The sequence below is a fragment of the Triplophysa rosa genome, linkage group LG5 (genome assembly GCF_024868665.1).
Source record: "Triplophysa rosa linkage group LG5, Trosa_1v2, whole genome shotgun sequence".
Classification (NCBI taxonomy): Eukaryota; Metazoa; Chordata; class Actinopteri; order Cypriniformes; family Nemacheilidae; genus Triplophysa; species Triplophysa rosa.
Window position 1 is genome coordinate 6,886,724 of NC_079894.1, and position 27,487 is coordinate 6,914,210.

General features: G+C 38.7%; 1 protein-coding gene across 1 annotated transcript; it reads right to left on the reverse strand.

Annotated features, from left to right (window-relative positions):
• Nucleotides 1–1,061: 1,061 nt before the first annotated feature.
• Nucleotides 1,062–26,609, reverse strand: rbm33b (RNA binding motif protein 33b). The gene is made up of 11 exons (XM_057335188.1): nt 26,175–26,609; nt 25,809–25,857; nt 24,490–24,563; nt 23,603–23,789; nt 13,413–13,518; nt 12,063–12,331; nt 10,480–10,728; nt 9,313–9,846; nt 7,076–7,258; nt 1,458–1,492; nt 1,062–1,317 (listed from the first exon to the last, which is right to left on the reverse strand). Exons 3-11 carry the CDS (start codon nt 24,492–24,494, stop codon nt 1,239–1,241), a joined length of 1,647 nt encoding a protein of 548 aa, XP_057191171.1. The 5' UTR covers nt 24,495–24,563; nt 25,809–25,857; nt 26,175–26,609; the 3' UTR covers nt 1,062–1,238.
• Between the last annotated feature and the right edge of the window lie 878 nt (nt 26,610–27,487).

Genomic DNA, 27,487 nt, shown 5'->3' on the forward strand with positions numbered 1-27,487 from the left:
GATGTTGGACAGAAAGAAAGTGACGCACCATCAGCCACGCACCATTCTTGACCATTTTCACATCAGGCCAAAAGTGATGTCCAGGAGCTATATTTGGTTTACATTCCCTCTCAGGTCAGATTAAACCATTAAAATATGTGGCAGAAAAACAGCAGATGTAATTTAGCTTTGTAGTTCATTTGGGGGCTCTAATATAGACGACCTCGGAAAATGTAAGCAACGCTGACCCAACTATGCTCCAGAAGAACTTCCCGATTCAGGTTTTGTACCACTACACAAACGTTTGAACAAAATACAACCAACAGCATATTTATAACTTGATCAAAATGTTAAACAAATATCTTTAAGGTTTAATTATATATCGTATGTCCAAATTGGCTGTTTTTAAGAAAATGGAAAAACGCTTCTTTTTAAATGATTCAACACTGTGTTGTCAAAGTTGACAGGCACTTTTTAATACTTTATACTTGTACTTTAATACTTTTGGTTAGATATTTGCAAAACCCAGTGACAAACAAAGGGTGATAATCATGATTAATGACAAACAAATCACGAAATATGGAGATACGAGGTTTCACAAGGACAGCAACGAGATTTAAAATGAAATAAATAAAATGAAACCAGAAGTGCTTCTGTACCATTGCTTACATCTTGCGAATTGGTCTATACCGTCTATTGTCCCAGTTAAATTAATTTTTAAATAAATAAAAATATGGGTTTATTTGAATTAAAAGATGCATAAAAAAGATCTTTTAGCCAGTTTTTCCTAAAGCTGAGCTTCAGTTTTCACTTCAAATACAACAATCTAACGTTAAAAAAATATAACATATTTAAATTAATAGCAAAGATATACATTTTTCAGAGTTGGACATCACTGTTGGCCACTACTGTATTTTCTTTATGCACTTGATAAATTAGTAAGCAAAGGAAACCATACATTTTGGTATAAAATGGACTCAAAATCAGTACATTAATATATAAAAAAACATGCGTAATGTAAGGATAGATTGAAGACATGTACAGCTGCAAGTCACATTCAACCAGTGTATGTATTTAATGAAACCAAGAAGCAAAATGTAAACGTTTTTAACAATGGGGAAAAGACACTTTCAAGACCAAATAAGAATCAAACTTCATTCATAACAAAAATGTTGCCAAAACAAGCGAACATTACTTATTCTTCTCAGCATGTTGTCAAAAAAGAACAATGAAAAAAGAAAGCTGGAGCTCCGATAGACTCATTGATTAAGTCTTACTATGAAGTTGACATTGCTTTGAGCAGCAACAGACTCTGTTCTCAGGGCGGAATTGAAGGGTCTGTAATAGCCGGAACAGAAAAGAGAAAAAAGAGGGCTTGATAGAGCGACACGGTATATGGTCCACCATACCACATAAACAAATATGAATGAAACGGAGGCATGCTGAGAAATGATGGTTCTGAAGTGGAGTCTACTTACATGAAAGCGCAGCATTGGTTTTCCCTGACTGGCACCTGTGTCAAAAGAAGGTTATAAAGGTCAGATCAAAGGTATGACCCGAGAGGGACACTCATTAAAAAGTAATGATGTCAAGCTGGCAACCATTATCACGTTCCTGTATTGTACTCTGTCTGTTTTTATAGGGTGATAGTGGGCCTGGTGCCTATGAGGGTCAGCGGTATTTTTGTAATGCTGGTGACATCATAAAACTGCCAGCCCATTATAGGCCACTGAGAAGCGATGTTGCATGTAATGGCCAATACTTTAACATACCAGGGAGCTACTTGGTCATTGCAGGACGCTGTGTGTGGTACAGATCTCAATACATCTACAGCATAGATCCCATCCTGTCACCACTGACCTGCTCGTGCACAATCATATGCTGTTTTACTGACTGTGAGATAATGGGTATGTTCCAATCACTTGACATCATTTTTATACCAAAAGTACAGTTTCAGTTTGTAGGAAGGGTGTAAACTGTTTGAAGGTCACTGCAAATAACATAAGGAACAAGCGAGCATACACTTCACAGGAAGGAAGTAGATATACCCATTCGTCAGTGCGTCACCTCTTGATCGCTTTATAAAGGTTGGCTATAATAAACATAAGAGTTGGGAGAACAGAAGTTTGAATCAACCTGATTCATCTCAGCCGCAGTTACTGGGTTGTTTTGCACAAATATTTATCATGGGACACATAACACTTAAAGGCAAAGTAGGTGATTCTTTTCTTTCCACAAACAATTTATGTTATGCTGGCTGAAAGTCTCTTCACATCCTGATGTCAATCGCTAAGTGGACTAAACAACTGTATACAGTACATCCGTAAATGACGAAAAATCTGCCTACCCTTCCTTTAAGACGCATACATATTTTAAATAAATCTTTTCATTCATTTTGATACTAAACATTCATTTATCACTCATTATTATAAGGTTGCTTAGTATGATAAATGATATACTGTTTTACGTTCAAATTAATATTAATCATATTTAGGCCTAGATAAAACACCGATGTATATACAGCCGTGTTCATTTAATCAGCATTTCTAGATGTACCGTGGCCATTCCAGTCCAGTGTCTGTTAAATTTCAACGAAATCAAACCTCAGGAGTGACGCAAGTCATCCAACAGCAATGTGAAAGACTGGCAGCATGACAAAACATACGAAAACCGTGATAAAAATCCAGGTTATCACATGAAAAATATACGTTTGAACTTTTCCTAAATACATATTCCTGTTGTATTACTTCAAGTGAATATGAACTCTGAATTTGAACATTTCTTTGCAGTATTTCAGCATTTGAAAAGACAGAATACAAAATATATTTTCTGATATTTTGACCCGTTTCTCCAGTTTTCATTTTCTTCAAATACAAACAAATAAAAAAACGGAAATGGTCTCTTAATTTTTTACACAGCTGTACATTGTATACATAAGATATGTATAAAATGTTTGTGTTTGATGACACTGCAGGGCATTTCAAATCAATGAAGTGGGTCAACTAAAGGGAATTTCTTCATATCTAGAAACCCTGATTAGTGTGTGGGGAGCAGTAAACACCACATAAAGACCCTTTAAACCGAACAGCAGCCAAGGCCTTGCAGGACACACTAAGTGCACAAATGCAGAAACGTTACAAGCAATTATATATTTATACAATTATAAACTATTTTATCGCTCAAACTACTTTAAAAGTAAAAGAAGGCTTCTGAACAAACAGAATTCAAATAAATACAGATCATTGTTGGTAAAATTGACATTATACAGAAGACCATAACATCCATACCCATAAAAAGATCAACATTTTAATTTCCGCTCAAAAAGTGAAAAAAGAAACTGCACTCACAATCTGCATTACCCAGAGCTCAACAATTCAACCAAGACCGCCCTCTAGTGGACCGTAAAGACTACTTGCTTATTATTAGGATGCAGATGCCTCTGGGAATCTCAGATTTAAGATTCCCGCAAAACAAGAATGAAATTAATAAAGGAACAAAAAATCCTGATAACAGGATTAGCATCTCACTAAATACCACCACCACGACCGTAATAATGTAATTACTTTTTTCATTCATAATTAACTATTTCATAATTGCATCAGAATCATATTTTGTATTTTTTTCAAATTAACGAAGCAAATTAGTTCATTCCATATAAACCGTGACAGCGGATATTGTGTAATGTGAAAAACAGTGAGGAAAACACACACGCACGCACATGCACAGCTGTGATTCAGGTGAGCGGCGTGCAAACATTGCTCAAGGCAGTGCTATGATGCCTCCGAGTCAGTGAGTGAACGCTCACCTCTCGCTCTCTGTGCAGTAATGCGCGACATGACAGCCGAACGCATCTCAACCCCGTCAAGCCTTTAGATCTGTGCACACCAGGGATAGAGTCGTACTGTGCCGACAGGCACATCGACAGACTAGGCAACAGCAGGTGATTGGCTGCAGTCAGGATGAGGAACTATGGGGGAATACTCCATCCTCGAAGCTTCCTACTTCCTGCTCAGTCATCTGAGAGGCATGTGTTTAACAAGTAATTACATATCAAAACCTAACAACGGATTTTGTGACGAGATCTCAAAGCAGGCAAGCTAGAAACCCAGGTGAAACGATGCTTTTAGATTGAGAAGCTAAAGCGGTTTCCTCAGAAAGACAGAAATAATACAATACAATAACGAAGACAAGTCATACAGGGTTCGAATGACGTCAGGATGAACAAAAAAGGGCAGAATTGATATTTTTGGGTGAACTATTTCCTTAAACCGCTATTACTTTGAATGCATTTTCAGCATAATTGCGCTGCAATATTAACTGGACAGGACAGGTGTCATTAATTGCACAACTGGGCATAACTTCCACAAAGGGGTTAAGCTGTTTCACAGTAAATTGCACTGATCGTATCAGCTTTCCAGGGTGAGAAGACGAGTCTGACAGTGAGTGGTGGAGTTGGGAGGGGAGCAAGGATTTGACCTACCTGAACTGAGTCTTACTGACATCAGCAGGTTTTTCAGATGGACCCCAGCGGTTGATAAAGAAAGCCCTTCAACTGACACCGGGTCTGCAGCCTTACCCATCCTCCCCCTGCCCTCCCGCTCGTCTGTTTGCCTGGCACCAAGTGGGCACTGCCCATCTGGCCCTTTTCGACTCTACTGCAGCCCTGAACAACAACCTGCAGCGAGCGCCAGGCGCACACCGAGACGACCGTTTTAGTTTGCCCTTCTGGCGTGTGCTGATGTTTCAATACTGACAGGATGCCGCAATGTTGATTTTTTACTTTCCTGACCAAAAATATACAACAATAACACTCTCACACATTCAACTGTCAGACACATTCATTTACTATCTCTCCAAACAGAAAAGCAGTGCAAAAGTTTATAAACCAAAAAGGATATATATACAATACATATTGATGCAGGACACGTTCATTTATGTACAGTGAGGGAAATAAGTATTTGATCCCCTGCTGATTTTGTAAGTTTGCCTACTTACAAACAAATGAAGGGTCTATAATTTTTATGGTNTTTTTAAATATTCTGTGTCTATCAGTTAAAATAAACCCACCATAAAAATTATAGACCCTTCATTTGTTTGTAAGTAGGCAAACTTACAAAATCAGCAGGGGATCAAATACTTATTTCCCTCACTGTAAGTGAGGATAGCAAAATAAAGCAAACTTATTTTATACAGACATATTACACTCATCACATTCATACAGTTGACTACCAGTAAAATTGATATAAATTTAGGACCAAATTATTCAGACACTTTGACCTGACCATGTTTTGCTTAAGTGTTTTTTCTGTAATGGTCTTTTTTACACCACAGACTGAACAAAATAAACATTGCTTGGTAATTGGTTGCCCTAAATTGGTATCATCTACTTGTGTCCTCATATTTAACAGCTGACAGCTATTCAACCTAATCCATTACATACCTTTCTATTAAAGTTATCTGACATTATCAAAATGAATTTGTTCTGACAAAGTTGAACTCTTGTCATATTTTATTACCATTTTCTAAACTATAGCGTATAAACTGTGATCATGTGAGAAATGTTGAACGTGTCTGAATAAATGTTGGTTTGACTCTATATGATCTGTCAGCTACACTATGAGAATTTTGAAGCCATACGATATCAGTGTTTAGAGCATACCAAAATTTAAGCTTTTATTCTCAGTCAAATGAAAAGATTGATAGTGATCATTATGCAGTTCATGAATGAAAAATGCCATCTGTGATATCTGCGATGCAGGTTGGGCATCAAATCAAATGTGACTGGTTCTTACATGCCTCATGACAACAAACTTGCAATACAAGTGCCATATTTAATTTTAGATCTACACGATTTGCATAAATGATGTGGTCAGTTCACAAAAAGCTATTAAAGGTGCAGTTTGTAAAATCTGCCGCTAGAGGGCGCACATTCACAACAACAACAACGTGGAGGCTGTGAAGGAGCCTGGAATAATGGGAACTCTTCAACTCCACCACTAATAATCAATCAGACCTGAATGAGAAATCAACTTTATGGATGATGTAATGTAATAACATTTTATAAATGTTGCGTTTGATCACATGATTTCAATTCATTATAATGAATTAGACGTAATTCATCAAATTAAATGATCACTATTTAGTCAGATGATCTAAAAACGATTACTGCTTGTTCAGTAAATATATACATTACACTCGTGCAGAAAAAAAGAAAAGGACATTCAAACAATAAGACTAACCTTGTTGATCGATATAATAATCATACGTTTTCTGTCAGTAAAGGAATCTAAACAGTTGCTCGCCTGTCTAGAAAAAAAAACACATGCAAGATCAGCGTCTCTGTCTAAAAATCTCTTTGATGACAGAACCAGCTGCAAACAGTAAAGAATAATTGTGCTCCATAACGACTGCGTGCGCAAAACAAGATAGTTTCTTGATAGATGCTACAAACTAATACTTTCACATTTGTCCACGAGACTGTGTTGTCATGGTTTCTACGGCAGTAAAAGCGGAAACCGGAGGTAACACCAGAGACTGTGTTATTAGGGAGATGCAAGGTCTGGAGAAAGCGTAACAGCTGACACGAATCATGTGATGCACTTCAGCCAATCATATAACAGCCTCTCCATTCCGCTGAAGGTTGCAGGTTTTCCATCTAGTGTCTTCGGTAACGCGGATATGACGCCATTGACAGGCGACTGCCAGACACGGCCCGTGTCACTGGTTAAAATGACAATTTTCTCACGATTTACAAATAGTTGGAAACCTTTGAGCAAAGTATATAACATGGGCCTCATGGTTTTTTGGATATTTTACGGCAAAAAAGTTACAAACTGCACCTTTAAAGCAAACATCTAAATAAACCACACAAGTAGCGTTGACTATTTTAGTACTCATTTTCCGGTGCTTTTCTTCTCCTTTTTGGACACTTTATGGGAAAAGACCAATATGAAGATTCTTTAATAATACATAATGAACTTTTTTTCAGGTGAACTTCTCTTTCAACATAAAGTGTTCAGCAACAAACAGAACGACGGAGGAAGAATTCAAGCACTTGCCCGCGTTCACACCAGTATATAGACAGAGACACATTCACCTTGTGCTGGGACTGGTTTGGTATGGCTTCTCTACTGTGATTGGGGCAGAGCAGTCTTGGGCTGTGTTGTAGAAATGAATCAGGTGTTGTGAAGGTGACAACTCTTTGCTCAGTTTCAATCTCCGTCCTGAACTCTTCACTCATCTGGCGTCTAAGATTAGAGCTTGTGCTTTCTTGTCTATCCTGTAAAAAAAAGCAGAAAAATGGAAACGTTTTAGCACATCCCATCCATTAATGTTGTGCTTACCTCTCATACATGGTTAAAAGTCAGTATGCAAATATACCAACAAACATACTACATCCTCAATTACCAGTCCTCATTTGAGTTATTTTGTACTATACAGTACATATATGTAGAGTATATTCATCCGTATTCATCTCTAAATCATGTTTTTAGTTCTCAGTATATTTTTAGTCCACCTCCATGTGTCCTCCTGACCTTCCCGTGCTGTATCCACCTTCCTGTCCTCCTGCAGAGAGTGTCCCACCTCACACCTTAATGAGCACAAACAAATCAGGAGTCCCCATGACTGTCTCTGCTACACTAGCAGCACTTCTCTCTGCCGGCCGGCGCTCAATGTCACACCAGACCACTACACTGCTGTGAAAGCAGTGGGCACCCCCAGGCCTGCGGTCAAAACAACTGGCCAACAGTGTTCTACAACAATGTCACTCCCACAGCACGGACTATGTTATGAAGTCAGACAGCATCACAACATTCCCAGTGAGAGACCAGACTTGGACGTAATTGATTCTTCCTGCATGGTCTTTTGAAGGTGTATACAGCCACGAAAAAATGAAGAGACCAAATTTCATTTCATCCACATTTAGATGTGTTTGGTCATTCCAGTCCAGTGTCTGTAGCATTTCAACAAAATCAAACCTCAGGAGTGACAAAGTCATCCAACAGAAATGTGAAAGACTGACAACATGACAAGACAAATGAAACTGTGATAAAGGTTATCACATACAATTTTTTCCTAAATCAATGTAGAAATATTACTGTTGCATTGCTTAAAAGTGAATATGAACTTGTTTGCTGTATTTGAGGTCTGAAAAAACACAGAGCATCTTTTCTGTTATTTTGACCTGTTTCTCCATTTTCTGCAAATAAAAACAATATTTTTATTTGGAGGAAATATTGTTAGTTGTTCACAGAATGAAACAAAATGATCATTTTACCAAAACGCATACCTTTAAATAGTAAATTCAGAAAAGCTAAAAATGATTTTGAGATTTTTGAGAATTTTTTCTGCGGCTGTATATATACATTTACATTTATGCATTTGGCAGACGCTTTTATCCAAAGCGACTTACTGTACATTGCATTGTATTGTACATTTTGTTTCTGACTATGTGCAATCCCCTGGGATCGAACCCATGACCTTGGCGTTGCTAGCCCCATGCTCTAACCCCTGAACATTTACAATTATGCATAAGCATTTAACCCCTATTCTGTATTCCACTGCTCTCAGCACAGTGTAAAGTGAATACGCCCTCTCTGCTCTCCATTACACCAATCACACTTTAAGCTGTATTATCCCGGGGTGACAACACTTGACAAATTCCCCGTTCACCCTCACTACCGCTTTGTGTTCCCCGTCGGCGCGCCTGCTATTATTCCTGATGAAAAATTAATTTCCCTTATCTATGGCTAAGCTCCTCAATCCAAATCCGCCACACTAGCAACTCTTTATTTACAAGTATTAGAAGAACGTGCCCACACTCTCTCTCTCCTGCAAACGCTCAAAGATTAATTGCATGTCTTCAGGGGGTGACATCCAATTCTGAACACCTGAAAGATACTTGATACTGGAGAGAGTGGCAACGAGATAACATTGTCAGCACGGATGAGACTGACAGCAGAACAATGTCCCTGGGTAGCATCCTGCTGATCTGTCTTTCAACAGGGACGCACCACTCAAACGCAACCTCATCGATTCAGCAGTCTGCGGACGTTTCTCCGCAAAGACAGCCCACCCAACACCACAACCTCTATTAAGACTGACACCCTGTTATCTTCATCGCCCGGCAAAGGCAGCGTGCCTTCGTCTCAGGACGGGTTATGGAGAGAATTGAAAGGAGGACGCCGTGTGATGCTGCATTGAAAAGACTTGGGGTGAATAATGGGTTGGGTACTAGGAAACTTATGGATGTTGCGGTCACGTGAAAACAGTTTTTTTTGTAGTTTGCAAAAAAGGTTAAAGCTCGTATTTTTGTAAAAGAATATGACTTACACTTGTGTTGCAGTGTTTGACCACTCTAATTTGGGTAGGAACAGACGTATCAGAATCTCCCGGCATTTCTAGCATCCTCTTCTCTTGTGACGCCCATGCAGTGCTGCAGTGTAGGTTCCAGTGATCTGGGAATACCACCCTATCCGTGCCCATCTGATGAGGGCGATTAAACTGCATCTCTTTCGCCCGGCCTGATGAAGCTTGAGGCGTGGCCACTAAATGATGGTACACATGCTGCTGAGGTACGGGCTGGCATTCTGAATGGCAATTCAAGACAGAACAAAGAGTGGGACTATGAGACGAGGGCAGGTGAGTAACCTTCCGACACCAAGATTTTGGGTTTGTCTGCTGGACATGCGGAGTAGGTTTTTGTTGATGTTGGTTGTTTTTCCAGCATCTCTGGGAATCTCTCTGGAGGCGCTTCTTCTTTATGGCCTGCGTACGCCTCCTTCGTTCCTTCTGCTCCAAGATCTCCTTCCTCAGTTGCATCTGCTCCATCAGTCTCTGCCTATACAACTCGCCATCATCACCACACTGAGGATAACAAAACACACCAGTTACACTAAGGGCTTCATCACAGAGCATTGGATTCATTAGTACACAAACATGTGTTTTATTTCCTTTTATAATCATTACAAGGTGCAACTGCATCATCTTCTCCCATTTTATTGCTTTAGGCACAAACATTCAACCAAGTATAATCATCAAAGAGCAAGGTGTGTTTTTTAATCCTTGATGATATTGGCAAATACGTGTTGATGGTTTGCTGTCTATGCTCAAACATGACTGCAGGAGAAGAATGCAGAGTGAAGCTGATGGATGGATTGATTTTCAGAGCAAGCCTTTGAAAAGGCCTTGACAGCGCCTATTGATTTCCTCCTGACTGCATTGTTAGAGGTAATAATTGGGTCTAATGAACAGCTTTCAGTCATTCTGCTTGACCTTGAGCTCATTGAGCATGAGGTGAAAGGCTCTATTACCACACACTTTAATATCAACGCCCAAAAAGAGAGAGAGGGGGGAGAGAGACAGACGGAGACGCCAAATAAAGACAAAATGAAAGCTTGAATTTCTTTAAAAGTTCAATTCCACAACATTATTAGTGATGTCTTCATTAACAAGGTTTTACATGAATAAAGTTGTGATTGCCACACGCATCATACTGACCTCTTCATTGTTTTTGATATTTCGCGGCTTCACGGGGAGTTTTTGAGGAGTTGGAGGAGTTTGAGGCTCCTCCTTGACCTTCTGACCCGCATTCCTTCCCACCGTCCCCTGCGCTGGTGGAGTTTTGGCAGAGATGGTAGACTTGGCACTTGCTGGCTGCTTTGTAGCAATGGGCATCCCCCTGGCGACAGCCATCGGCTTGGCACTCGATCCCATCCTGGCAACGGCTCTAACCAGCACAGCGGGTTTCTGTTTGGGATGGAGGTTTTTTTAGAGATAGTTACGTGCTGCAGTTGGTTTATGCAAGTTTTTTAAGGCAAGTCATTTTCATAAGTTCTATTTTAGGAATTAACAAAGTATGCAAGCATCTGTCTTACAGTAACTTATATAATATAATTATTTCTACTGCAGACTTAAAAAGCGACTAACTAAACAGGTTACAGCCTTAACCAATGAAATTCCACATCCCTCCTGATGCGAGCAGATTGACATTGTGGTTTGCTCTGGGATTGGCCACACTGGGGATGTGGGCGATCAGGAGGAGGATTGGGGGGGGGGATGGTGGGGGGAAACTCAATCATCCATTAAGTATCTAACGTGTTTCATAATTACTGAATAAATGTTGCTGGAGATAATTGCTGGAAAAACTGAAATCTTTGATCTTCATATGATTGTATGAGAAGGCATGTGGGACAAAAACATTGTCAGCTCCCAAATGAAGTTGTTTGTAAATCTGTCAAATAGGCCTATACAATGCAACAATTCTTCAGAAAAATATAATCAGAAATAAAATACAACAACAATATAATAATATTGATGTAAATAAACATGAAACTGCTCCAATTCAGCCTCTGGTTAAATGGATAGTTCACCCAAAAATGAAAATTCTGTCATCATTTACTCACCCTCACTGTCATTTCAAACCTTTCTTTCTTCTGCAGAACACAAAAGAAGATATTTTAAAGAATGTTGTTAACATTCACTTGCATTGGTTTTGCGTCCATACAACAGAAGTGCTGTTCGGTTACCAACTTTCTTCAAAACGTTGCGAAAAAAGAAATGAATACAGGTTTGAAATGACAAGAGGGTGCGTAAATGATGACCGAATTTTCATTTTTGGGTGAACAATGCCCGAAAGCAGCATTATTGCCCAAAGCTACTTTAAACACTAGAGGGCAGCGTAGCCTATGTGTCCATCTGTCCTTGAGAACAGGCCTGTCATTGCTCATCCAATTAGAATATTACCTGGAATACATTAAAATACATTCATTTAATACATGATATTAATAGTACCTAAACAAATTTTTCAAAGGATAATAGGAAAAGAAAAGAAAATACTGTGGTGAAAATCAGATTTATATTCATGTCACCATAATAAGCACCACTTCTCAATCCGACTAACCACTACGACACAGCTCCATCAAACAAAAAAGAATTAGACACATGGGATCAAATTCTGAGAGTTACATTACAAAGAGAGATAGGTAAGACATCCAAATGACATTATATGGGGTTATACACATTGAGCATTGTCACAGGACACAAATGAATGCATCAATGCCAAGCGCCTCAATTAACATTACCTGTGCCCGGGATCCAGAGGGATCAGTAAAGTAGGGGACAGTCCGAGGTGATGGATAATTCTGAAGAGGGTCCTGTGCGGGTTGGGGTCTTCCAGACTTTGATGGACTCATGGGTCCCTGTAGAGCTGGACTGAGCCTCCAGGGGTCACTCTCACATCCTGGAGGTTGAAGAAACCCCTTGGGAGTCTGTCCAGCGAGGAGCGGATTAGTGTCCAGAACTGAAGCAGGGTGTTGTTGATCTAACATATGCTGTCCTGGGAACCTTGTCTCTTTGAAGGAGGGGTGAATCAAAGACAAAAGAAGAGGGGAAGTGAACATGCGGCTGCCATATTGCCGCATTTCCGCTGATCTAATGTGACATCTCTACTTCTGTTTGCATGTTGTGTGTCTGGCTGCATACAGCAGGTGCTGAGGATGGAGCAAAGGTCAAACAGGCAAACGGGCATTTTCTCTCTAATTCAAGCATTGTAAATTCATTATGTTAACTCGCAACTCATTGTTTGTCTAATATATGTTAAGCAACATAAGTACTGTAGTACATACTGTATACAGCTGCAGGAAAAATTAAGAGACGACTGCAAAACTGTTTCAGTTTTTCTGAATTTACTACTTATAGGTATGTGTTTAAGTAAAATAAAAATGTGTGTTTTATTTTGTGAACTACCGACAACATTTTACAGAATAAAACAAATGTGCAAAAAATGAAACTATTCAGAATAACAAAAAGATGCAATGTTTGCAAATCTTCAATTCTGCAAAGAAAACAAGTTCAAATTTATGTTTAAACAATGGAATAAGCCTGATTTTTTCACAACTTCCATGCGTTTTTGCATTCTCTCAGTCTTTCACATTGTGAAATTTCACATTTTCACATATGTAGCTGTATACTGTTTGTAAAAAAGTAAGCACGTTAATAATATGGCACAACATAAATGTAGCTATGGAAATTTATGTTGTAACTAAAAAATCCACACTAATTAAAGGCATATTTATTTTAGAAATAAAAGTTATTAAAAATTACATTTTCTAAAGAAAGACATCAACATGTCTGATGATATATATATATATATATATATATATATTTTTTATTATTATTTTTTTAACAGAAAAAAAAAAGTTTTTTCTGTTAAGTGACCCTAAACTTTTGCCCGGCATTGTATGTGTGTGTGTGTATAAATATACAGAGCACCGTGTCCTAACTATAGCGAATTACTGTAACAGATGGCTCACAGGGAAAAAAGCAAGAGCATGTGGATCTAAACATCCACCTTCTGAGACCGGATGTGTATGCGACCCTATTTGCTCAACCGTCTGGAGTGCATTGTATGCCACTGGGATATGTGGTCTCACCAGGACTGCAGCAGGGTCCGGTGAAGGTCTTCTTTGGGGCAGGCTGTTCCCTGCAGGAGGAGTGCATGTAACGAGAACAGAGACCCCCTCGTAAGTCTGCTCCACTCTAACCAAGACAAACACACAGACAAATGAGCATGACTTTACCTCAAATACATTAAGTTCAGTTATAGCAACACATCAGTGTCTGACATTTACTTTAAATAACAATTATGATTAACTTGCTAGTGCTATTGCTTGTAACTGTAACACCATAAAATTAAATTATCAAAATGAAAGTTATAAATAAAAAATATACAAATAAATAATCTGTTATTGAGCAAGCACTAAAAAATCAGTGTCCAAAACTGTCTCCTCATCTTATCCTGAATTCCAACAGTAAGCTTATAGTAATGATTTATAGACTGTTTCATGGGATGCACGCATCTGGCCCGAAGTTACCTTCCGGACTGTTTTTGTTGATCGGTCTGGCTAGTGGCTAATATAACTATTTATTTATATTTATATTTTATTGTATAATAATTGTATTACATAAACAATTTGTTGAATTTGATTGTATATTAAATTTATTAAACAAACAATTTGTTAAATGGGTCGTGTAACTTTGTCGCATTTAAGTTTAGCCAAGTAACGGTTCTTCTACTGGTAACGCAAAATACTACTGGCTAGACATACTTTTAACTTGATAGCTAATGTAATTTACTTGCTATTTCTTTTGCTTGTTATCAGAAATAATCTACAGGGACTCTATTCTTTGCAGATGTGTACCAGAAGTTAAGTTCGGGCCACAAAAGCGTGCATGCGTATTAACATTTGTTTATGTTGTTGCTTTGAAACCGTCTAAAAGCTCATTTAATTTCAACCCACGTAAAGATAAGTATGTAAGGTAACCTGCAATATTGTATCACGAAAAGTGTCGGCGATATGGAGGCAGAAATGACAAATTGCAGCTTTAAATCCATTAATGTCATGCAAAAAAAATCACAGTACTGCACAATGAGATGGTAACACAATGATGATCACACATTAGAAGAGATTTTAAGTGCTGGCGGAAAGTTTGCTGATGCTCTGCCCAGTATAATCACACCCATCAGACGTAATTGTACTCGACTTTTCACAAAAAGCACGATTACAATCCACTAATCCTTCCAAAGAAATCCTAACCATCCTGATTTCCCCTTTATCCCCTTAAATATCCATTTCAGCTCTCCAAAAAAGAACCTTTTCACTGTACTTCGCTTAAAAAAACGCCACCCCTACCTCTGTTAATTACCCGATGCTATCGCTCCTAATCTGCATTCTAAACCAGAATTGATCACTCTTCTTTTTTCCCTCGTCTTGGCCTGTGCGCGAATAAGATTCAAGCCAAGTCATCCTAAACAGAAAGTTAATCAGCGGCTCTATGCAACAGCCTGTGGTTCAGAAATAACTGGCCATTGTGCACTTAATCAGTTCTCCACTCAAAAGGTCACTTCCAGCCCCCAGTAGGATTTAATTAAAAGCACTACACAAAAGCAAAAGCCGCTTGTATGAATTTGATAACCAAGCACGCTTCTTCAATGGCTAATCCCGCATTTACAGAGAGAGCGAGCGAGACGGGGAGGGAAGGAGTGCGAGAGAGATAGAGGGCTGCCGGAGCTCTCCAGGGCTGGAGCCAGGTGTGGATTGCACCTCATTCAATAACCGAGATGATTTGGAGGACAATGGGAGGGTGTTTCATTAGAATCATGCTCGGCCTGTTGTCTTTCACTCTTGGTATGAGACCCGCCATTGAGACGGCACTGATAGAGGGGAAGACGGTCATGCCATTGGGTCTTTATACTGAAGGAGAGATGCTGTTGTGGAATCAGAGAGCCATAAGAGTCGTTTATATTCGGTTCACTTTCAATGAGAGGATAATGTGGGCTACTGCTGAGAAAGGTCAAATAAGAAGAAAGAAATATGCACAAAACTGAGCAAAATAGAAAGTGTGTCATTTCCAAAGTGAACCTATAATATCCGTGATGCGTTTTGTGTCAGAAAACAGCCTGATGTTTTTCTTTTCACGAACACACACCGGAGCGATTTGTGACAACACGGAATTACAAACTTGCGGGCAATCCACTGATCCATAGCAAAGAGGCTTTATCTGCCTCACTCACTATCAGAGCTGTCATTCAGCCAGCGCAAACAAACAGAAGCCGGCCCATTCTCTGCCGCAATTAATGGAATTAATGAGATCTTTCACTGGAGGCGATTCATCCATTTCAATACAATGAAATACTCCATGCACTTGTAAAATGAAGTTTAAAATGATAGACAGGATTAATATTTAAATACCTTTCTTCATAAAAAATACTGCACACACACACACACACACACACACTGACTTGCACGCTAACACACACACGTGCCACAGATGGGACCCTCCATGTACGATTAGTGTGTGATTGTATGATAATGGTATGATAATCGTGATTAATCAGATGCCCACTGGCAAATGGAAGTTTCCGGGGGGCATTCTGTCACCTGCATTCTAAACGGCATCATACCAAGCCTTGGTCTGACGGCACTGCTGATTGGCTGAGGCTTAGTTGTTTCGTTGATGTACACCAATCTTATGAGATGCGCATTTGAGAGTGGAAAAACACACCCACCACCACATCATGGGCATCGAGAGCGTATGAACCTAACCGGCTTTGGAAAGAAAGAAACATGTACTGGGTCAAATGCCCAGATGGTCTAAGAAAGAGACCATCTATCCTGATCGCGTAAAATGCCGCGCAGAATTAAAAAGCCATTTTTTGACTCGAGAAGAGTCAACTTTACAAACCGTTACGCAATAAACACATACAAGTCTGCACCGTTATGATTTACACCTCATCTAATGTATACAACACAACTAACTGAAGCGCACAATATTCAGAGTTGATATTTTGAGGTCTTGGATTACGACTTGAATTGTACAGAACTTGAGAAAATGACGTTTGGCTGGGCTCTACATACCAAGCCCGTGACCTTACATCCCATCTAGCATTAAATCCCCCTCCTCTCTAGAAATGAAATAAACATGTGCCTAAAGCCCATATCAAACCTTTCCAGTTGCACGGGGACGCCTATCAATGTTTACAGATTCAACTCAAACAGTGTTTAGCCAGGGCACTCGTGATTAATAGCAGTAGAAAACATTTACACACAGGCACGTCTGCAAGCGTGAATGTGAACACACACGCAAACACATGCACACACACACACACACACTGAGCGAGCAGCTGCTACTCTCTCGGATGCTCTAGGGATCCACAGCAGGCCTGGCTTGGCTTTGTGCAGACATCAAGGGCACAGCAATGAAAAAGGATAATGCTTATTTGACACTTATTTCTGGGCGGACACCTCAACTTCCTCCATAAACAGGAAATGGAATTATCCCTAGTTTTAAATTTCAATTGTTAGACATAAACGTGTGTGACAGAAATCTAAGTTGCTCTGTATTTGCATTTAAATGAAGTACTTGTGGTTAACCAGTAACGTTGGTTATACAATAACTTATACCTCATTTTTAAGAGCAGAAAAGGTTCAACAAATGTTAAACTGACTAACATATCAAACAGTGTTCAACCACCAAACTCATGCAATATTTATCAGCTCATTATCTCATTCACAGCAATAACGTCTTGATGAAATGAAGTAACATTGAAAGGCCTTAGGCAGAGAGTAAATCCAAGCCTGAATCTGACCTTGCCGAAAGAGGTCTCATGTGGTCACGGAGAGGATCGTGTGGTGATTGTGTGGCGGGGCGGAGAGAGACCTGGGGTGCGACTTGGGGCTCTGGGGGTGAATTGCACTTGCCCGAGGGGAGCGATTAAAGGGAGTTAAGGCTATGTTCGCTATGAAGCATTTACTTTCTAACGCTACTGTATGCCTGCAGCAATCAGATCTTTATGATTTCTCATCTTCTTCTAGAAAGATGACTTCATCAGATGCAGAATCATTTGATAGCCGAGCGATTCAGCATTTTACTCCGAGGCTGGCAGACAATGAAGCTGCCACTCGTTCTGCAGAGAAGAGGGAGGGGCTGTGATACCTCTCCTCTGCCTGTCTGTGTCTATTAATGCCATGATCACAGATTAGCGTGACTTCAGGAGAGAGCGAGACGGGGACTGAGGGGAACATGGGATTGGGAAGAGAGAAAGGAAGGTGAAAAGAGGGCAGGACAAAGAGAAAAAAACGATATAGTGCATTTCATAATTGAAGAAATGGTTTTATCGTCAAAAATAAGGTTCCCACACTTTTAAAGACTTTCATTGCTCATCTATGACATTTTAATTATTTAGGTATTTTTATTATGTATAATTATATAATTAAAATGTGTACATATATATTTTATAGACTGGGGCAGATTAAAATGTTGGTGTCAGGTACCAGTTCTTAAAATTAGCAGGTCTGAATAATTAAATTGGACCAAAAACATAATGGGATGTTAATGTAGCTCTGAATATCAAGCCAATTAAATATCTAACATCCAATTTTTTTCAGAATATTTTAATTTTACTCTGTTTAAATTACAACGTATCATGCACTCAGACAGAGCTGGACGTGTTACGACAATGTGATTTTCAGCAAAAAATACAATACAAAAACAATTCATTCCTAACTAGGGCTGTCACGATTATGAAATTTGACTGACGATTAATTGTCTAATAAATCATTGCGATTAAGACAATTAATTGTCTCTTTTACGGCTTTGACGATTAATTGTCTGTTTTAGAGCTTTGACATTTAATTCTCATACATTTTTTATTCAGCTTTGAAACGACCATATTGTTCTGAATACAAGACTGTTTTTTTCTTGGAAATACATCAGAAAAAATTGGGTCATCATACTTAAGGTTTAGGCTTTTACCTGTCAATAATACAAACACCAAATACTTGTAAATTAAGTAAATTGATCAGGAGTGAATTGAAGCCACCATTAAAATGCTATCAGTCATAGAAATGCTTCTAGTCTGTTTTTTTCTCACTTGCAAGATTACAATAAAAGTTTACTATGTTAATGAGATTTTGGTAGACCGGTTTTCACACTGAGTTTAGCTTAAATAATATTAAACTGTACTGCAGGTTATTTTTATGGTATAAGCATTAGTTTTTGATTGTGTTGTGGTGGTACATTTTACAAGTATTACCATGCTTTAGTTACAATATATACACTCAAATATGCACTATGCAGGCACTACAGCTCCCCCTAGTGTCTTCTATAGAGATGTGCAATAATTGCGATGATCTGAATCCATCGCGATGAGGTCAAACAATCGTGATGAGACGATTATTTAATAATCGTGACAGCCATATTCCTAACACAATTATCTTCATTATGATTATTTTTTCGTGAAAGAGAATTGTTTTATATTTTAAATCATTACTGCCACGATGTTTGCTTTCGTAAGAATTACCCAACTAGAAAGACAACTTTCTAAAAAATGTTTTAATGCACGATTGAGTAAAATATGGCCAAACCCAACAGTTGATTTAAATTTATCTAGAAAAAGTCCATATTTGACACAACCATGGGTTGAAACAACCCTGCAGGTTGATTTAAACCAACGATTGGATTTTATCTTTATCTTTTATTTTGGGGGTTTCAAGAGAGGACCACAAGTCAGGATTCGAACTCGGGTCGCTTGAAGCGCAAAATATGAACAAACCATCGGAGCCGATAGCTTCGCGAGCAAGTGCTTTGACGGTTTGTCTAAGCCTGAAAACAAAGGCCGGTACAAACTAAAAATACTTAAATAAATATGTTATTACTACAATTTTTCCAACAAAGAATTTAAAAAATGAATACCATACCTGGCAATTTAATCAAATAAAGCACGCTTAGTGTCAGAGGTGCTGTATCATGAGACAGCAGTTTAAATTACAGCAGATGAAGACGTCCACAACTCCAGTCAGCTTCTTACATCTGACATAATGCTAATGTAGAGCTATGCATAATTTACACTCATCCTACCCGCTCCTGACATGTTGACCGAGCAGTTTCAGCCAATCCTAAACCAGCGCCACTTTATTCCACATTCACCATGAAATCGAGATGAAGAGGGCGAAGTTTTTCTTCATCGTCAACGAAACAATCAGAGGAATGTGTTGACAGGAATACTGAAGTGCTATCGGGATGTAAAACGAGGCTCTTTTACATTCATTAAATACTGTTGAGGTCTTTACAGTAATCTCCCAATGCAAAAGATTTTTACCACACGAGAGATGTTAAATCCAAAGCAAAACACAAAGCTAATTTCGCCTGATTGACTTAATGTGGAAAATTGCCAAGTTATTTTGCATAATCCAAATATCAACAGCAGTCGGAGGAGCAATAAACCTTGATAATTGAAATAATTTTGTAAAAGCAAACCCGCCACGCTCATGTGCCAACATGGCAAAAACCTTTTTAACATGCATTTGTAAATCTCTACAGACACACACACCATGTATGCTGAAGCCAATAAAAAAATGCACATTTATATGTTAATGCTTAAAGTCATATTTTAAAACATATGCTAATAGTTCAAAAGACAAGCATTTTGTTGAATACATTCATAACGTCCCACTGAGCGTTGGCCTGTTGTGGGTTTGCGTCTATGAATCACTACTCTTGTCTATCCACAAGTTTCCTACGCCCCATGATGCTTTGCGCGAAAGATGGGACAAACTTTCGGTTCAATGTAAACAAACGCATTTCTGCCTTATTTCAAGTAATTCGTTTATTGCAGAATGTGGACTTACACACTGACAGCACTTATAAACTACATCAGCATTCTGTCCACTAATTTATAGAGGAATGGGATGATGATTTTAATACTTGACGGCGGATATTTAGCAACTTTATTGATTCAGTTGTTGTGACAGTAAACTAATGAGCAATTTGAAAATGATAGAGGGTTTTCAATTTCTTTGCACGATGTCGATTGTGTGCTATTTAAAGATGTGGTAAATATACATATATATATTTTTGTATTTAAAAGCGAACTGAGCATATCATATCAGATGATAAATGTAGTTTACAGGATGTGATGTATTCCAACAGGTTTTTGACCAAAAAAAATGGTAAAATTACAATTCAAAATATGAATCACAGTCTCATTTTCTGTCATCAGAAAGTTATGTAAGGGATAATGTACAGGCAGCCGGTTGTTATCGCAGAAATCCTGATCGGGTCCTGATCACACTGTCGGGGCTTATTTCGCTATAACAGCCGGCTGCTTTAACATTATCCCGCTTATTACACGGCTACTTGCCACATGAGAAAAAAACTGGACATGAAATGCGAATTTGAATTATTTTTTAGCTCATTTTTACCGAATGCAGTCCTGCCGCAAGGAAAAGACGTTTACTTTCGGTTTTAAGGTAAACGATGTTCAAATGTCACGAACAGGCAATTTGGTTGAATCATTTGTCAATATAATGTCATGTTATTAAAAGCTGTATTTATATTTAATTTGTCAAAAAAACCCTGTCAAAATGAGTTTTGAGAAGTTGTTATCTGGGAATAACAAACCTGCAAATGTTGCGACTCCCCAATCAGAATCAAGCATTCCAATGAGCCGTGTAATAATCAAGGTGCAAAACACTACTTCCGCCGCTTCTCCGGAAGTTGTACCCACGTTCATTTCTACAGTAGCGCCCTCTGGAAACTTGTGGATAGACCCAAAGCCTTTCAATTCCAAAGCAGATAGTTCTTGCTCTTTATCCATCACAACACTCACCCTCAAAACTCTCACCCAGAAACAACTCCACAAAACTCCACAGATCAGTGTAGACCTGCACACACGTTTAATGCTGATCTAAAATGAAGACCTTATATTCATTGCTAAACAGCATATTTGCAAGATGCTTAAAACTGAGGCAGTGTTGCACTAATGCTTAGTGACTCGGTTGTGAAATCTATACATCAAGCATCATATCAAATCCTCCATTTTAACCTGTCTTCCTCCCAACAGGCTATGAATCAGCAATTATTTCCTTCACACTACTTGTCAGAATCAATTTCGCTGCTCTGTGTAACAGAATGGTTTCGTGTGACATCTCCAATCAGTAGGTAGGGAGCACATCCTTTCAATGGAAATAGAGTGCTGCACAGGGTCGTAACTTCTGACAAAATGCAAATTACATTTGTAACATAAACTGAAATGTCAATTGAGCTTTGCTTCCCCTGCAGGACCCATCCAGGGTTGTTCCTTGGTTTTTGAGATTTACAATGCATTGTGTGCCCTGGATCAGAAATCCACTGGTGGAAGACACAAAGTTGTTTGGTAGCATGATTTGGAAATGCTCCTTTTCCATCTGCTATACAACTGACTGCTTTTGTTATTTTGTATCTAGCTCTGTAGAAGCTCTCTGTTAAAGCTATGAGACACCATCACCATGTGCAGGTGTAAGGTTCTGTACCATCTAGACCAGGGGTTTTCAAACTTTGTGATGCCAAGCACCCACAAATATGAGGGACCCACTTCTTATACCCATCAATATACATACTGTACATTTAAAATATGCTAAATAAATAGTAAGAGTGATATAAAACAACAACACGTTGTTTCCAAACTTAAATAATTGGCTACACTTCTAGGATGTATTAACCTAAATCATATTCAATTCAAAAGTATTTGCGATGTAAATTTCAATAAATCTTGTTTAATGACAGCTTTACAAAGAATGCTGAATTACAAACCCCAGTGAACCCCAAACTCACTACAAAGAAAGAAAACAAATAAATAATCCTGGAAAGTAGGCATGTAGCAGGAAATGGAAGATAAACACTTATCTCTCACAAAATAATATGAACACTTAGAAACGAAAGAGTAAAAATGTTGAGTAGACTTCTACAAATTTAGATTTTTTTTCTCTGAAAGTTTTAGAGGTCCCCCTTCTGGAGGCACCCTGGGGCAGTTTGAAAACCCCTGGTGTAGATTAACCTTTTTTAAATAGAGGTACATTTATGCATCCATTTAGAAAACTGAATAATTGGCCCAGAAGGTTATGAATTATTGGTGGCCAAGAGCATGAAACCATTTGAGATATATTAAGAAACCAAAATCATTACTTTTTCAGTTCAGCGTTATGTCACGACTAGCTAAGAGGTTATGTCAATATTAACACATTCAAATGTTTGATTTATAGACTTTTTGTTTACTGTTGCATGATAAACAATTCTGGATCACTTGATGTCCGAAATACAATTTGGGTCCTGAAGCAAAAGGGCTGAGAACCACTTTCAGAAACAGCTCTTTAGTGTACATTGTTTCACATCAGTCAAGCAGGAGACTGAAATGCAGTACCTCACTTGACCCCTGCATGGATGACCTGGGCCTCACTTCTAAATAAAAATCTTTCATTATGTCAGCCTGCTGATCGTCACTGTAGTCATCAACTCCCTGCAAAATATAAGCAGTGTTTCTATTTCTGAGGTTTTGCTGATCAAACATCTAACCAGTTGACATTTGGATAGAGCTGTCCTTGCATCTGATTAACATATCCAATAGCACTTCTGAATACAGCCATTGAGTATTGAATTATTCAATCTGGGTTATCGGTGACAGCTTATTTGACCCAGTTTTGTTCTCAATCACTTATGAAAAGGTTGTGTCTTTATCCAAACGAACTAACCGCTAGCCCTTTATTCAGGAATGTCCTTCAAATAACGATGCATTGACCTTACGAAACAAATCAGACCCATATTAGTGAAAATCTCTTTCTCTGGTGGACAGGACAACAAGAGAGAAGAATCAGTTATGTTCACCATATCTAAGGCAAATAGATATCTTTTAAAGGGTCAATAATCTTTTCAACTACACAAGCCGCTATCAGATTTGGTTTACGGCTTGATAGAAGCCTATGCATTATCTGCCGCTGATAATTGGCGGGGAGTCTCTCTTACAACACAAAGAGTTCTTTTCCGCTGGGATGCAGGCCTCAAGGTCAGATCTCAATTCTGCCATGGAGACAACAGGGGGGCATTACCTTCCACCAAACAAGCTGTCAGCACTAACTTTGTCAGGACACAGACAAATAAACTGCTAGAGAGTGATAATAGATCTAATTTCACCTCCCTGTCACTCGCTCTGTCTGCTCCCTCAAGGGACCTGATTCCAAAGCATGGAAAGAGCTATACGGAGAAAAAAATCAAACCCAATGCTATCTAAGCAGATAAAGCGGGAACTCACTTGAAATTCATCTCCAGACGGAGCATTGATTTCGATGTCTAAAACTTCACCAGGGTCCACCTCTATTTCGGTCCGCTCTTCTTCAGCGCACGTGGCTTGGTCTTTGGCAAGGTGTGAGGTCCTGCACACAAGGAAAGGCTTTGCAATTGCCTGCAGTTTTGGTTGGGAAATGTTTTCATCGTGATATCTGAAAACACAAAATTCGAAGTGATTTGCAATACAAACTCAAAACGTAATTGTTCAAAAATAAATAAAATGAGGACTAATCAACTATTACACATGCAGATATAAATGGTACATAATATTTAATATTTATCTCATACACTCACATGGGATAAAGACTACATCAGTAGCATATCAGCCGTTTAATTTTACGTGAAGCGGGTCACCTCCTGGGGCGGCCTTGTTAAGATTATAACCAGCTGAATACTACTCCCTAACCCCGTTATCCTCGCTTTCAGTTACAAATTAAGGCGACAGTGAATAATCCATTTCTACAGTATACCATCAATAACAGTAACTGAAACCTTTTCTTTTGTGTAATGTTGCATCTACACTGTTAGGGGTCAGTATGAATCCAAGACGATTACTATATCCGCCCAGGCAACAAAAACAAACATTACAGAGCGCACCATTAAAGTGGTAGCAAGACTCTTGCTTTCTCAGGTAATCTGTATTCTCTTAGCAGAGCAATTCTTGTTTGGAAATTTGCCAAAACAAGATAAGGGCATTTTGAAACAACACTCTCATTATGTGTGATGTGCTTCTGCAGTGTTTGTTCGAAGCGGGACTTACTCGAAACAAAGGCTCTGGGGAACATCAAGAATCAACCTTTATCTTACCGTTCACCTACAGTCTGCTGCAGGAGGAGGAAAAGTTCACCCTACCTCATAGTTTCGTTCTCTTCATCGCTGCACAAAAGGTCATCATTCAGCTCTTCATCTGATGTGTCCTAGAGATCCTAACAAATATACCATCAATTAAAGCACAACATTCCAACACAACTTAAAACAGCTCATGATTTGAGAAGACGTTAATCTTTGCTGATATAGACTGCTTAACACGGAACCTTCATAACTGTTCATGCTGCAATCACAGGAAGAACTTCTTTACAAATGTATTTTTATTATATTGCTTAACCAAACAATTTTGTGGATATAATTTTACAACTATAAATATGAAACAAGACTTATGAATTGGACTTCTGTTTCCTGGAGTCAAATTATCCAAAATAGTGGCCTTTTTAAAAGATATCACAGCTTGGTTGAATATAACATGTTCTGTTCTTTAAAAACAAAAAGACATTTGTCAAGTCAACATAAAATGCCAATAAAAAATAGTTTTATCTTTTATTCATTAAGCAAGAGAGTGTGCTTTTATGCACTACAAACCTGTTTTTATTACCATCAACAATGTGTCAGATTTAAAGGTCCTGAAATTGTGCAGCATCTAGCGGTGAGGTTGTGAATTGCAACCAATGGCTCACTCCACCCCTCCCTTTCAAAGAAAGCACTATGACACAGAACTAAGATGTCGTCATGGCTTCTTTGCCAAAAGTGACAACGTATTTCCGAAACGCCTTCTGTAGAGCAGTTTGTCCGTTAAGGGCTACTGTAGAAACAACATGGTGAATTCCATGTATGTAGACCCGCTGTGTATGTAGATAGAAATAGCTCATTCTAAGGTAATAAAAACATAACACTTTATTACGTAAGGTCTTTATACACATCTGAAGACATAGTTGTGTATATTATTTGCATTTCTGTCCATTGATCCTCCAAAAAATGACACATTGAACCTTTAAAACACCTCTGCTGAAGTGAAAGTTTATACTGTGGTTTCCCTCACTCGAATTCTGGCCGGTCCTCAAGAGACCTCAAACCTTCCACAGTTAGAGCTATTTCTAGTAGGTCCTTTATCTGCAGAACACCTTGTATTTCTGCCATAGGACACATTTAGCAGATAATATACCATTAGCTTAAAAAAAGGACAGCTGGCCCTGTGAAGAAACCACCTGTCACAATCCTGAGGCAGAATGTGACACCATCACCTCAGACCAGGGATCTTAAAAGACATTTACTTTCATTTATCAGCACACGGAACACTTCACATGCTCAAGATCCAACAATATCGAAGCCTGGAAACCTGCCAAAATCTATGAAAATATGTTAGCGGTGTGTTCTGGGTTTAGCACACACATACTCACTTGTTTGGCTGTTAGCCAGTCATCCACCATCATGTCTTCCTCTGAATCACTATGGAAAGAAAATAAATAAGTGTCTAGGGCTTAATTTAAAAATATAAAATATACTGATAAAAATAAACTGTCTTGCAACCACCAGCAGTCTTGATCACAAAGATTTAATGTACTGGTGAAGTACAAAGTTAAACCACTGAAAAACATGAGATCTTAGTAAACCGGGAACTAACGTTACTCTTCCAAACATGGACGGTGTCTCACATTTTACTTCTACTTTGATTTGTTTAAACAATTTCTGTATGACAAGAAACACAATTATATGGTGATACAGGATATTTATTATACAACCAATAGCACTCAGGTCGGCATTACCTGTTCATATCTCGACGCTGCTTTCTGAAGGACCTTTCTCTGCCAGGCTTGTCATTATTCTCTGTGAACAGAGCTTACTGTTTATTTGTTTGTGTTTTGATGAACTGAGGTTACGAACATGCACTAACGGTTGCAACTTTAACAAGTTCTAGCGGTTTTGTAATGCACTGTTGCTGCACCACTACCATCTACGTTGCATGCGTAATCACGACTACACGTTTTGGACGCGCCGATTTTTCCGGTGCACATGCGCAGTAGACTTCTGGGCCGTTGCTTAATTCCAAGAACGCAAAGAACGGACTTGTGTTCTTGCGAGGCAGCCTCGGAAGAACGAACTTGGATGGACGCGCCGCAGTGACTCCTGGGACAAGCGTATTCCGTAGGCGCGCAAGGCTGCATACGATGCATCCTTGATTTCGAGAACACATCAGGGTACTTTCATGCGTTCTCTGTTCTTGAGTATTGGAACCGGTTATTGATGACGTAGAGCGAGAACAGGAGGACATAAGACCGCTGAAGAACGCATTATTGGGAAACGGCCCTGTACGGAATTGTTAGACATTAGTTATGTAAACTGGAACAATACAGTTAAAAAGTAATTTAAAGTAAAGCAAGATATTATTTTTTATATAATAAACCAGTGCCAGAGTACAATAATGCAATAATAAACGAAACGGAAAATGAATAAAAAGAAAAGAGCGTAATTTCACACTACAATATGATTGCTACCATAAGCTCCAGTTGACTTGTTACTTGTGCAGTTGCGTGCAACAGAGCAAGCCTGACTTTAATGTAATAATGTTAGTTGTTTTTATCATGAGACTGCTTCCCTTGAGTGTTTTCCACAATACAGTAACGTTAAACAGCCTCCCAGCAAACACAGAACGCTCCCCAAACGTTAGTTTTTGGTTCACTTTGGTTATTTTCTTTTTGGGAACCAAAAAATAACGTTCCAAGAACGTTCTTTTCAGATTTTATTTTTGCAACCAGAAAATAACGTTCCCAGAACGTTGCAGGCTGTTTTTTTTTTAAATAACCAGAAAGTAACGTTCCCTGATGGTTATTTATTGGGGGTTTTTTTTACCATAAAATAACCAGAAAATAACGTTCTCTGATGGTTATTTATTGGGGTTTTTTTTGCAACCAGAAAATAACCAGAAAACAACGTTCCCTGATGGTTATTTTTTGGTAATTTTTTTGCAACCAGAAAATAACCAGAAAATAACGTTACCTGATGGTTCTTTTTTGGTTATTATTTTGCAACCAGAAAATAACGTTCCCTGATGGTTCTTTTTTGGTTCCTTTTTAATGGT